At 34.4% G+C, this 12015-nt stretch overlaps 1 protein-coding gene and 1 long non-coding RNA gene across 4 annotated transcripts in view; one reads left to right on the top strand and one right to left on the bottom strand.

The window, feature by feature from the left end:
• The window catches only part of LOC128250538 (uncharacterized), a 33951-nt gene extending 22172 nt beyond the window's left edge, over nt 1-11779 (bottom strand). The window contains exon 1 of the long non-coding RNA XR_008266562.1: nt 11765-11779. This is a non-coding gene — a long non-coding RNA (uncharacterized LOC128250538). The remainder of the gene's footprint in view (nt 1-11764) is intronic.
• Nucleotides 5692-11552, top strand: LOC128250536 (uncharacterized). 3 transcript variants are annotated; one of them, XR_008266558.1, is made up of 5 exons: nt 5692-5994; nt 6833-7005; nt 9023-9093; nt 9693-9753; nt 11062-11552. XR_008266558.1 is itself a non-coding variant. In XM_052975801.1 (5 exons), the coding sequence occupies exons 2-5, from the start codon at nt 7637-7639 to the stop codon at nt 11273-11275; spliced, it is 405 nt and encodes a 134-aa protein (XP_052831761.1). In that variant the 5' UTR covers nt 5698-5994; nt 6833-7636; the 3' UTR covers nt 11276-11552. The 3 variants fall into 3 exon arrangements, 2 of the variants coding, with proteins under 2 accessions (XP_052831761.1, XP_052831762.1); XM_052975801.1 differs by having other exon boundaries at nt 5698-5994; nt 6833-7695; XM_052975802.1 differs by lacking the exons at nt 5692-5994; nt 6833-7005 and adding an exon at nt 7886-8126.
• Nucleotides 11780-12015: the final 236 nt, after the last annotated feature.

Below are 12015 nucleotides of genomic sequence, written 5' to 3'. Positions count from 1 at the left end.
TATATATATATATGTATATGAGCGGGTGTACACGCGCCATATAGCTTGCGCAAGGGCATTTATACATCCATATCTGTTAACGGTTATTTTAATTACTTTTTTCGCTGTATTGCGTGTTCGTTTCTTTTTGGCATCTGTGATTTTATTTTTGATTTTCTATATAAATAATATTTCCTTCGTTTTGCTGCTTTTCTTTCTACGAAATGAGATGATACATTGCTGAACTGTTATTTTTACGCGTTGTATTATTTATCAACCGACGAGACACATCGGCACCACCGGATGCTCCTGAACCAGTTGCTAAGTTTCTCACCTGTGAGGGATTGATGCTAGATGTGTCAAAACAATTGTCGTGATTAATAATAAAAATTCTCGTATATTCCATTCCATCTTCCGTCTTTCATTTACTACACACGCACACGCGCACGCGCACGCGCACACACACATATACCTATCCCTGCACCCATCCAGAATCTTCACTAATATTATAAAGAATCTCACCAGTAACATAGAGTGGCATTTTTTTTCCCAATTTCATAAACAAACCATTATTCAACCAATAAAACTCTTCTAAAACGAATCCTTATAAGCGAGCGGTTGTAATGTTAAATCAAATGCATAGTAAAAGTGACATAAACCACCATCCGAATAAAGCAGGAAAAAATATGATGTCACTTAACTCAACCAACTTTTCGATGAAAATGAAGGAACAACTGCTGCAAAAATCTTCCTTACACTTTTCCTCTGACGATTCTGAACCGATCATAGTTACCACAAACTATTCAACAGTAGCAGTACAGAAGTTATATCTACCTGCATAAGAAATTAGTCATTACAGTTAAGCTGCAATTTGCTACATGACTTGACTACCAATATTTTTCAAATCAGATGAGTCTGCCACATATCAACACACTAAACTATAAGAATAAGTTACCTGAAAACGAAATCTACTGGACAACGGTATTTCAAGGATATACCAAAAAAATATTATTTCAGAACTACATGCATAACTTTCAAAGACAGATACAATCAACACAGAAACTCATTTCACAATACTTGTAGAAAGAAAACAATATTTCTCAAAGTACATTTGGAAATTGAAATGGAAAGAGAGAGAGAGGAAGAGAGAGATAAAGAGAAAGAGAGAGAGAGGAAGAGAGAGATAAAGAGAAAGAGAGAGAGAGTGTGAGAGATCAATAAAATATTCGTTGATTAATTATAGACCGTGTCACAAATTTAATTAAGGGGAATATGCAATCGACACTCTCTTTGCACTATGTTTTAAAGACTTGTGCTGTTTATTTACTTTTATTTGCTTTTTAAGAAATCATTTTTATTTGGTTTGAAACATTTAGTTTAATTACTTTGCAATTAATCAAATTACATGTACTTCTGATATCAGGATCACCCATTTCGTAACTAATGTGATGGCACTTACTTATTCGTAAAAACACCACGCACACACACACATCCACACACATATAGCTTGGCTTTCGCTGTATTAGTTTATAAAATTTTCTAGAATAGATGACTAAATTTATCTAAATTGGGTTTTGGTAAATTAAGTGTAAGTTTATACATAGAGCGCTGCTTTTATATTTGCCAGCTGCGTTAACTGGCAAATATAAATATATTCTGATATATTTCTCCTTGCTTAGAAAAGAAGAGTGATTCTCAAAGGAAATGCTGCATTAATTGGCATGGATATGTAGGAGTATGTAAAAGATACCAATAACAATAAAAATGAAACAGCTTGCTATAGTAATTATAATTTTTATTCTTGTCTTTACACAATTAAATTTGTAATAAATTATGCTGTTTCTGTCAGAAACATTTGATGAAAATGAAATACATAATTCAATATTAATATTCTACATGAACTGACAGAACGATTAGCGAGTTGGCAGAATCGTTACTGCATCGGACAAAATGCCCAGCGACGTTTCTTCCGACATTGCCTTCTGGATTCAAATGTCACTGGAGTCGACTTTGCCTTTCATTCTTTCGAGGTCGATAAAATAAGTACCAGTTGAGCAGTGAGATTGATGTAGTCGACTTATGAAATACAACTCACAGAAGTTCCATCAGCTGAAAAATGCTTACCCCTCATCCAATATTAGTCATGGAAATCTGGAGTCCCTTCTTTGTGTTTTGATTGATAAATATGTTTCAAAAACGACGTGGTGTCCTTCGGATGACAAACACAGGATTGTAATTTGCATGGTGGAATATACGAAGTATCCTTATTTGATATTATATAAAATGAGGTGCTCCAGCATGGCCAAATCCTTTGGGTTAAAATGTATAAAAGAGTAAAATATTATTTCTGAACTGGTTGATTGTTAATGTTGATAAGTAGGTCATTTCTTCCATTATATGAGCTACTTAATATTTTCTGATTCCCACTTTCGAATTCAGGATGTTTTTAGACTTCGTGAGATATAAGGTTTTCTTCTTTTAAAGTTAATATCGTTTCGCTTGATCTGTTCATGCGTGACGCCAAATACCTATGAACCATTTAGAATTAAGCATTGGGACATAAATCAGCTGTGGAGTTCACGAAATATGACTGAACATTTTGTAATTTACGAAAGTAGTTGAAATTGCCTTGATACACATCATTTATTGTCCCTCTAACCTACTAAGTTTGGTAACCAATACCCACCAAATCCCACCAGTCTTCGATCGTGAAGTGCATACCGTGCATATGCCTATATAAGTTGAATTTTCTAAAGAATCTCAATTATTAAATCTCAGGGGTCAATTATTATATTGATGCTACATTTGAGGAGCTGAAACTCAGTGTAGAATTCTAGTGACCTCTCGGATACATAAATAAACAAAAAAATAAAAAGTCTCACTAGAGATTTTCTGATTCGGTTTTATGTACCGCTATATGTCCATCAACTTTTGGAATGAGTAAAAAACAGAGAAAAATTGAAACGCGAAAAATTCAAATATGAACGTGAAAATTATACATTCTAGTTTAGAGAAAACGATGTAATGAGAGAGAAAGAAAGAGAGAGAGAGAGAGAGAGAGAGAGAGAGAGAGAGAGAGAGAGAAGTAAACGAAAGTCGGAATTAGCAAGTGTTGAAAGAGTTCTCTTGATAACTAACATGATATAAATATCATCAATTTTACACTAGAGAAGGCTACTGAGCTCTTAATATGAATACAATTCGAGTATAGCAACTATGTAGCATTAAAATTATTCATTGAGGCTGTATGTGAATTAGTAATAACAAAATACAGAATAAGTTATGGTAATGATGATGATGGTAGTGGTAGAGCTTAATTTGTTTGTTGCCGGTTTGCACGTGTACAGTTCAAGAACCGCAAACAAAGAGAATAACCAGAATGCTTTACAAATTTTCCCTTTACATCTCATCGATTGTATTTGGTGAATGTGCATCATTTTACTCTGTACTTTGTGAATGAACACGAGCCTAGCCACTAAACCATGTATACATATATGCACACGCGCGTACACACGCACGCACAAATGCACAAATATATTAAATAGATAGAGAAACAGTTAGATAGACAGATATACAATGTTAATTGATATTTTGATATTTAATAGGGTTCCTTTGTATTTTCTTCTACCTTCTTTATTTTCAACGCGCAACGAACATCAATACACGTAAATTCATTTACTGCTTCTGCTATTAAAATCACTTTTGCTAATATTACTACAAGTATTAATACTAACACAAATTACCAAATATTATAATAATAAATCTAACAGCATCAATAAACAAATAGCACTTTCGGGCAACATTTTGCTCCATAATTTCCGATGGAAAAACGTAATTTTTGAACTCAGAACGTTGCCCTGCGTGCTAACGATTCTGCCAGCTCGACTCCGTTAATGGCACCCCCCCCTCCAAAAAAAAAGAACAGAAACTGATTTAAGACACATTAATCATTAGCAGCACCTAAAGACATACCAACTACAGTGCTGTTTATTTCTTTATATACATTATGACTAGTCAATGTCATTATTTGATATTATATCTTCTTTTATTCTTCTATTCTTTTAATTGTTTCAGTTATGCGGCTGTGGCCATACTGGGGCACCGTCTTGAAGAACTTTGGTCGAATGAATCAACCCCCAGCACTCTCATTTGAAGTCTGGTACTTACTCTATTGGTCACATTTAAAGGAACCGACCGCTAATTTACGGGAACGTAAACCATACCAGCACCGTTTGTCAAGCGGTGGTTGGGGACTAACACACACACACACACACACACACACACACACACACACACACACACACACATATATATATACTAGCAGAATGTTATCAACAACGTTCTCCCATTTTTCACTAAAGTGCCCTAAACTGGTCCCTGACGAACAAACTCTTTACTTCTTGTTGTCCATCAGATCGTAAAGTGCAAACTACTTTAATTCATTTTCTACATCCATTCTTATTCATCCAACTTTATGCTTGCCTGGATGACATTTCTCTTTATTTATCCTTTGCTAAAGTTTTTCTCTTAAAAACAACCATCGGTTTTAACTTAAGTCCATCAGAAACTAAGAATCTGCAAATACAATCCTACTTTTCTTCAATCCAGCTCTTCTCATTGCTGCTTCTGTTCTCTTTTTGGCTTAGATTTCGATTCTCTGACATTCCAAGAGGAATAAGCCTTTCATTTATGTTACCAATAGATGAAAATTTGTTGCCTTTCTTCCGCCGATTTCCGATTAAAATCTGAAGAAACTAACATATTGGCTTCAAATTTTGGCACAAGTCCCGTAATTTTGGGGGAGAAGAGTTAAATCAATTATATCAACACCAGTACTTAACTGGTATCTATTTTACCAGCGTCGCAAAAAATAAATAAATAAAAGATAAACCCAACATCGGTGGAATCTGAACTCAGAACATAAAGTCGGAAGAAACTGTTGCTAAACATTTTACCTGGTGTGCTAATGACTCTGCCAGCTTACCGCCTTATATGAAGATATAATATATTATCATTTTGATCATCAAGCAGCGTTTTGGGTGCTTAGTTATCAGCCGAAGAACTCAGTCATAAAACCCGTCCATAATGCAATTTCAATTCCAGGAGAAGCTGTGCTGCAAAGTGATGTTACGACCCGATTTTGCTTATTCAATAATTTTTTACCCAACGTCCAGAGGGAAACTATAATCTATCTTCTGACACATATATATTGCACTGGCATAGAATCGACTTTTACACGTGATAAATGGAAAATTCCACATTATTTCCAAAAATAGGGAACCGAATATTACATGAGATTGATTTTTTTTTATAGGAGTCTACACGGTATTCCGTATGTGAAGCTGGACACAATAAAAGGTGGTCATAAATAAAATGTCATTGACAATATGTCTGCTGGATTAGGAATGATCTGGATCTAAACAACGATTTGGAGTTTTGCGGAAATTTTTTTAGCAATCTATATATGTTGACATGTAAAAAACAATATATAAACATTATCCTGTTCTTATCACAAATTTTGACGTCTCCAACATTGGCCTAACTGAGAACATAAGTTTAGTATTATTTGAAATTACGTTCTCTAATTACTACTTATTAATTCATACAGCTGTTCGAGGTACATAAATTAGTAACATTGAATCTCATCGCATAAATCGTGTTGTTGATATTCATGTATGTACGTATGTGTGTGTGTGTGTTGCTATATCTATGTATATACGTATATGTATGTTTGTGTGTGTATTGGTATGTGGTTATGTCTGTGGGTGTGTTTGTGTGTGTATTGATATGTGCTTATGTCTGTGGGTGTGTGTGTGTCTGTGCTTATGTGTGTAAAAAAAGAAGAAATATTAAGCAGAACAAGTTGGGAAAGAGAGAATACGAAATCTGGTATAAAGAAGCGTTTGAGGTAGTTCTCTTGATAACTAACACCATTTAAGTATCATCAACCGGTTTGAACTTTGCACAAGAGAAGGCTACTGAGCTCCTTGTATAAATACTGTTCGAATATAACAAGTATGTAGCATTTAAATTATTCATTGTGGTTGTATGTAAATTAGTATGAACAATGTATAGAATGTTATGGTAATGATGATATTTTGTAAAGGTAGAATGTGTGTTTATAAGCTTGATTTGTTTGTTGCCTGTGCGCATGCGTACATCCCGTGAACCTGAAACAGAGACAATACACTGAATGTTTTACAAATTTTTCTAAGGCTGTTTTATGCTAGAAATCAAAGTTTCATAAAAAAAATTCCAGTTAATAGAATTGTGGGAGGTAATGGGTTAATATCGTTGATCATATGGATGCAGGATAAGGAATAAAATGTATCTAAACAACAATTTGAAATATGCCATGATTTCAGGCATGAGTATATGTTGGTATGAAAAAAAAACAAAAACACACACACACACACACACACACACACACACACACACACACACACACACACACACACACACACACACACACACACACACACACACACACACACACACACACGCACACACACACGCACGCACACACACACAACATATAAACATTATCGTATTTTTATCCGAAATTTTCTCCAATGATGAACATAAATTTGACAGTTTGAAATGACTTTTATTGTTACTAATTCACACATCTTGGACTTTCAGTGAAATAAATTTGAATCGGTATAAGGTTATTTTTACCAAAACTTCAGCTTCTTTGAAACAAAAGGGGTTCCGTCTTCAGTGACTCTCGTTTTTCTATTTCAGCAGCTGCTTGATGAAAAGCATCAATGTCTTATTCTTTTCTGTGAACTCATTTCATGAACCTTTTCGGATGAACAAAGTGTTAATTATAATTTTCTTTTACTTTATAAAGGTCCTTGACTCGCTTACAGAAAACAACATCCAGGCCAGATTCCAAAAGCAGGAGGATCATTGAGACTGGTGTATTGCTGCGCAAAGTGACTATTTCGAAGGCGAAGATGTCGAAACTTTAAATATAGCTAGTCTGGGAACCATTTGATACCACATCGAATAAAGATAAACAAAGTTATTTTTTCATCTAAAATATACTCTCCTTCATTTTCTACAATGCTCTACCATCTATCTGGTAGACTTGCAGGACTCCTCTTCCAAAATTCTGTTGAGAATTTACTGTTCGATCAGTGTTTGTTATAGAATATTCTTAATTGGTCCCAGATGGTGAAACACTTCACTATTTGTAGTCCATCAGATCGTAATGTGCCAATTACTCTTATCCATTCTGAACATCGATTTTTATCGATCAACCCCTGCGCATGTATAGATGATATTCCTCTTTATTTTTTCTTAGCTAGAGCTTTTGTCTTACAAAAACTTGAGTACATGAGAATCTAAGAAATTACTTAAGTAATCCCACTTTTCTGGAGGTCAAAGGTTCTAATCGCTGTTTCTTTTGACTTTCTCTCTTCTTTTTTCTTCCTGTTTCTTTTTTGTCTTGGTTTAGATTTCGATTCTCTACCATGTGAAGAGGAAAATGCATTTCGTTTATGTTCCCAATAAATAAAAATTATACATTATACATTTCCTTCTGTCGATTTCTAATACAATATCATTCTGATCAGCACGGAACCTTTACTTATTCAAAAGTCTCTCGCCTGACGTCCCGAGGCAAACTGTAATCGAACTCTTTCGCACACAGATGTTGCTCCGACATTCAGTGAGGATCGTTGACGTAACAGAGAATATGATTTTGATATTGTGCGAAACGACTTATTCTAATTCTTATAATAATACTTCTTATTATTACTCCACACAGGTGTTCGAGCTACACGAGTTAGTAATACAGAAACTAATCGCATTAATCATGTTTCTGATATATATATATATATATATATATATATATATATATATATATACATATATATATATATATATATGGGTGGTCGTTTTTTAGTGTGTACGTATTTGTGTGTATATATGTGTGTTTGTGTGAGCAAAAAAAAAGAACAGGATACATTGAGAGCAAGTTGAGAAAGAGAGAAGGATACGAAAGCTGGTGCAAACAAGCGTTGATGCTGTTCTCTTGATAACTAACATTATATATATATATAAATACCATCATCTAATTTGAACTCTTCACAAGAGAAGTCTATTGAGTTCTTTATATAAATACCGGTCGAATATAACAAGTATGTAACATTTAAATTATTCATTATGACTGTATGTAAATTAGTATTAACAATGTATAGAATGTTATGGTAACGATGATGGTTTGTAGAGGTAGAATGTGTGTTTATAAGCTTGATTTGTTTGTTGTCAGTGCGCATGTGTAGAACCCAAGATCCTCAATCAGACAGAATACTCTTAACGATTTAAAAATTTTCGCTTTACAAATCATCGACTGAATATGCATCATTTTACTTCTTTCTTTTTGGATTAACTCCAGCTTTTCTTGTTTTTTTTTTTTGGTTAATGCAAATCGGTCGTTCAGAACATTTTTTTCAGCATTTTCTGATGACTTACACTTCATTAATTGCAGCATTTGTTGTTGTAATAGTAATTGTTGTTGTTGTTGCTTCTGCTGTTGCTTCTGCTGTTGCTCTAGCAGTTGTAACTGTTGCTGTTGTTCTTTCAGTTGCTACTGTTCTTACAACTCAAGCAAACCCGCCAACAAACTTTCCATATTTTTACAATTTTTTTCCCGTAAAATTTTCACAAAAAAACTTTTGAGTTTCATAACTCCTTGTGAGTTTGTTAATTCCTCGGAAGTTTCTTAATTCCTCGTCGCCACTCTTGTAATCCTTATAATGCCCACTCTGCTATAGTTAGTAAGACAAGTAAGACCACCACTATCTATGACTTTCTACTTCATACTCACTCTTTCTACTGACCGACACCACTATATTTATAGCGACTAGCACATATCACTCGTCACGTGGGAGGGTGTGCCATTATTACTGTTATCTCCACAACAGATAGCTACAAGATCAGCGTAACCTAAATTTCAGCTGCAGACCTTTGCTTCTTTGTAGGAATAAAGCTTCCGTTTCTAATGACTCCCGTTGTTATATTTCTATATCATTAGGTGCGTGATGAAAAACATCAGTGTCTTATTCTTTTGTGCATTCATTTCATACAGCTTCTCCGGTAAACGAAGTAAGTATAATTGGAAATATTTTTTACTTTATAGTCATCAGATATGTAGTGGGAGAAAAGGGAGTCAGAAAAAAAAATGAATAACGTTACCTCAACGGTCTTTCGGATGTACCCCGTTTATATGTAATTACAGCTTTCAAATAAATAATTCTCTATTTATCTACATGTTGTGGAAGGAGTCCGACCACTCCCTCGTGACTAAAGGTGAACTGACTCCACTGTTATAAATTTAAAAAACTGTGAGCTCCTATTGGTAAGCAGTTCACTGTGAGCCTTTGATATAGAGCGTTGAATCTTATTTAATAGTAATAGTAGAGCCTCGTTATATTATATATTCCAAATATGCATAAGGTGAGGGTTTTACTTGTTTTCTTGTCCTTCCTTCTCCTTTATGCATTACAAATATCCATCACTGCAGTGAGGAGCCATATTAACTGCCTGAATGAGGAAATACGAGTTCCAGTCGTCATGATCCTGCATTTTGTTTCAAATGGGGTTATTATAAATACATTATCCTGTATTCAATGAATTATCTGTTGAGTGATGCATGGGCAAATGGATATCTAATTCTTTCAGATGTATTTTAATATCTCTTTCAGATGTTGCTCTAGTGCATCAACAGACAGGAGTTTATGTAAGTTTGAGTGCAGTGAGTTATAGGTAAGTACTACATATCTGCATCTCTTGTATATATATATATATATATATATATATATATATATACACACATATATATATATATATGCTTAATTTAGTTTTGGCCAGGCGGTAAGCTGGCAGAATCATTAGCTCTCTGGATAAAATACCCATAGTGGCACTACTTCCGGTTTTGTGTTTTGAGTTGAAATTTTGCCGATGTTGACTGCACCTTTCATCATTTCTGGGTCGATAAAATAATTACTAGTTGAGAACTAGGGTCTATGTAAGGGAGTAGCACCCGCCATCAACGTCTCAGGCCTTGAGTGTATAGTAAAAATGTTATTCGTATTGGCAAATTCAAATTCTGAGACTATTTCTAAATGGTAGTTTCTGTATAACAGAAAATCTGAAAGGGGAAGATATGAAGCGAGATTTAGCGAAGAGAAAATTATTTTCATAAGTAAAAAATTAAATAATATTTCTTTATATCTTGCCTACAAAATTTATTAACAATTTATTGAAATATGCGTGCTGGTATGGTCGTGTGGTTAAGGGGCTCACTTCGTAACCACGAGCCAAGAAGATCGTTTTTCTGATACAAATACAATTAAACCAAAATAACTAAAATTGAAAATCATATAAAGGTTAAGATTTCTGTTTTGAACATTATTTTCAATATGGAAAATTGTTTGGCTTGTTAATTCGGAAACCTTGTTTACATATCTCATTTAAGAGGTGTATATATGACAAATCATAATGACCCGAAAAAGAGAGATTTTACCACATAGAATATAGATTTGATTTCCTAATTAAAAACATAATTCTCAATTAAAATGTGCTGAGAATCAGGAACCAAGTTTTAAAATAGTGGCGATAATTCGAATGCAGTCAATCAATAAGTGCAACATTGAAATGTATCGGGGGTATTAAAAAGTAGACTCATCTAATTAATATACATGCATATTTGTTAAAATTATTAACTGAAGAACATAACTATCCCGCTTGTTACCTCGTCTCTAACTCTTTATAACATTTATCCATTAATTCCCCTGTGACTATCTAATTCTACTTATGAAATTCTGGATATATATTTATATTTATATACTTAGTTATCGTTAAAAGAACAGAAATATACGACTTGTGGTATTTGTTTCGGATCTGCATGTTTTGAGTTCAAGTCCCGTCAGATTCTTTTGGTTTTATCCACGTCGTTAAAATAAACACCAATACAGCCTGATCCCTTTCCCTGTAAATTCCGCGCCTTCTCCCTTAATGAGAAATCATAGTTTAATAATATTTTTTATTTCCTAATATATTCTGTATTTACAGTGACAGGATTAAGAGACGTGGTAGATGTACAAAAGGGCCTTGCAACGGTCCAAGACCGAGGCTACGACGTCCATGTTGCGCAGGTTACATATGTGAATGTGAAAATCGTAAATGCTATTGTAGTTCACAAAATAGGATCCATGTGGCTACTAACGGTATAGTCCAAACTGTAATTGCTTTTCTGATTTTTATTGTAAATTTACCATCTTATTAACGTTCTGCACCTGTGAATCCTGTGAGTAAACTATATACATCAGATTGTTTTTATACAACGGGGAAATCGATGCGATCACGGAAACAAACAAACCAAAGGAGCCAGAGAAACAGCAAAAATCCACTCAACTACAAGAACATCAACAAATGTTGTTGTTGTCACTGATGCTGCTACTTCTCCTCATCCTACACCTCCTCCTATATCTAATATATTTATGTTATTAATCCCTCAAATTTTAATGAAATCTCAGATAAATAAATTTATGAAACCATGAAAATTACTCTGTTCTTCCTTCTTCACTGCACTACTTGTTTCTGCAGTGTCACATTATATTATTGTAAAACAAATTTTGTCCAAGTTCTATTTTATAACATTTAAATAGAAAGAAACAGGAAAAAAGATAGATAAGAAAGGAGAATAGAGAAAAGCAGAAAAGGGTGTAGGAAACGAGTGCAAGAGATGGAGGGTTGTGGGCAATGGGCAACATACCCCAAAACAAATGGAGTGCTCAGCAGTATTCCTCGGTTGTGACCGTGATGGTGTTTCCGCGAGGAAAAGCCAGCGACACACGTTGCAGCAGTCACGCCCCCTTCCCGTGATGCATCTGGTTTTATGATTAAATCCTTGGAAGTCTCGCGACCACGAAGTCTCGCGACCACGAAGTCTCACGCGTTTTCTTGACCGAAGTTGCAAAATTGTAGAAAAAATGCCAAATAATTTCATGCACACACACACACACA

The sequence above is a fragment of the Octopus bimaculoides genome, chromosome 22 (assembly GCF_001194135.2).
Source record: "Octopus bimaculoides isolate UCB-OBI-ISO-001 chromosome 22, ASM119413v2, whole genome shotgun sequence".
In the NCBI taxonomy this organism is placed as follows: Eukaryota; Metazoa; Mollusca; class Cephalopoda; order Octopoda; family Octopodidae; genus Octopus; species Octopus bimaculoides.
The sequence above is the reverse complement of the archived record's forward strand: the minus strand, read 5'-3'. Positions and strand labels throughout refer to the sequence as shown.

What these genes read in the sequence shown, in the direction of transcription:
- LOC128250536 (XM_052975801.1), top strand. Translation starts at nt 7,637, where the DNA reads ATGTTGCTCCGACATTCAGTGAGGATCGTTGACGTAACAGAGAATATG. An exon ending in GAGAATATGATTTTGATATT is followed by an intron (nt 7,696 to 9,022) that starts GTGCGAAACGAC and finishes CTATATCATTAG; the next exon opens with GTGCGTGATGAAAAACATCA. An exon ending in CAGCTTCTCCGGTAAACGAA is followed by an intron (nt 9,094 to 9,692) that starts GTAAGTATAATT and finishes TATCTCTTTCAG; the next exon opens with ATGTTGCTCTAGTGCATCAA.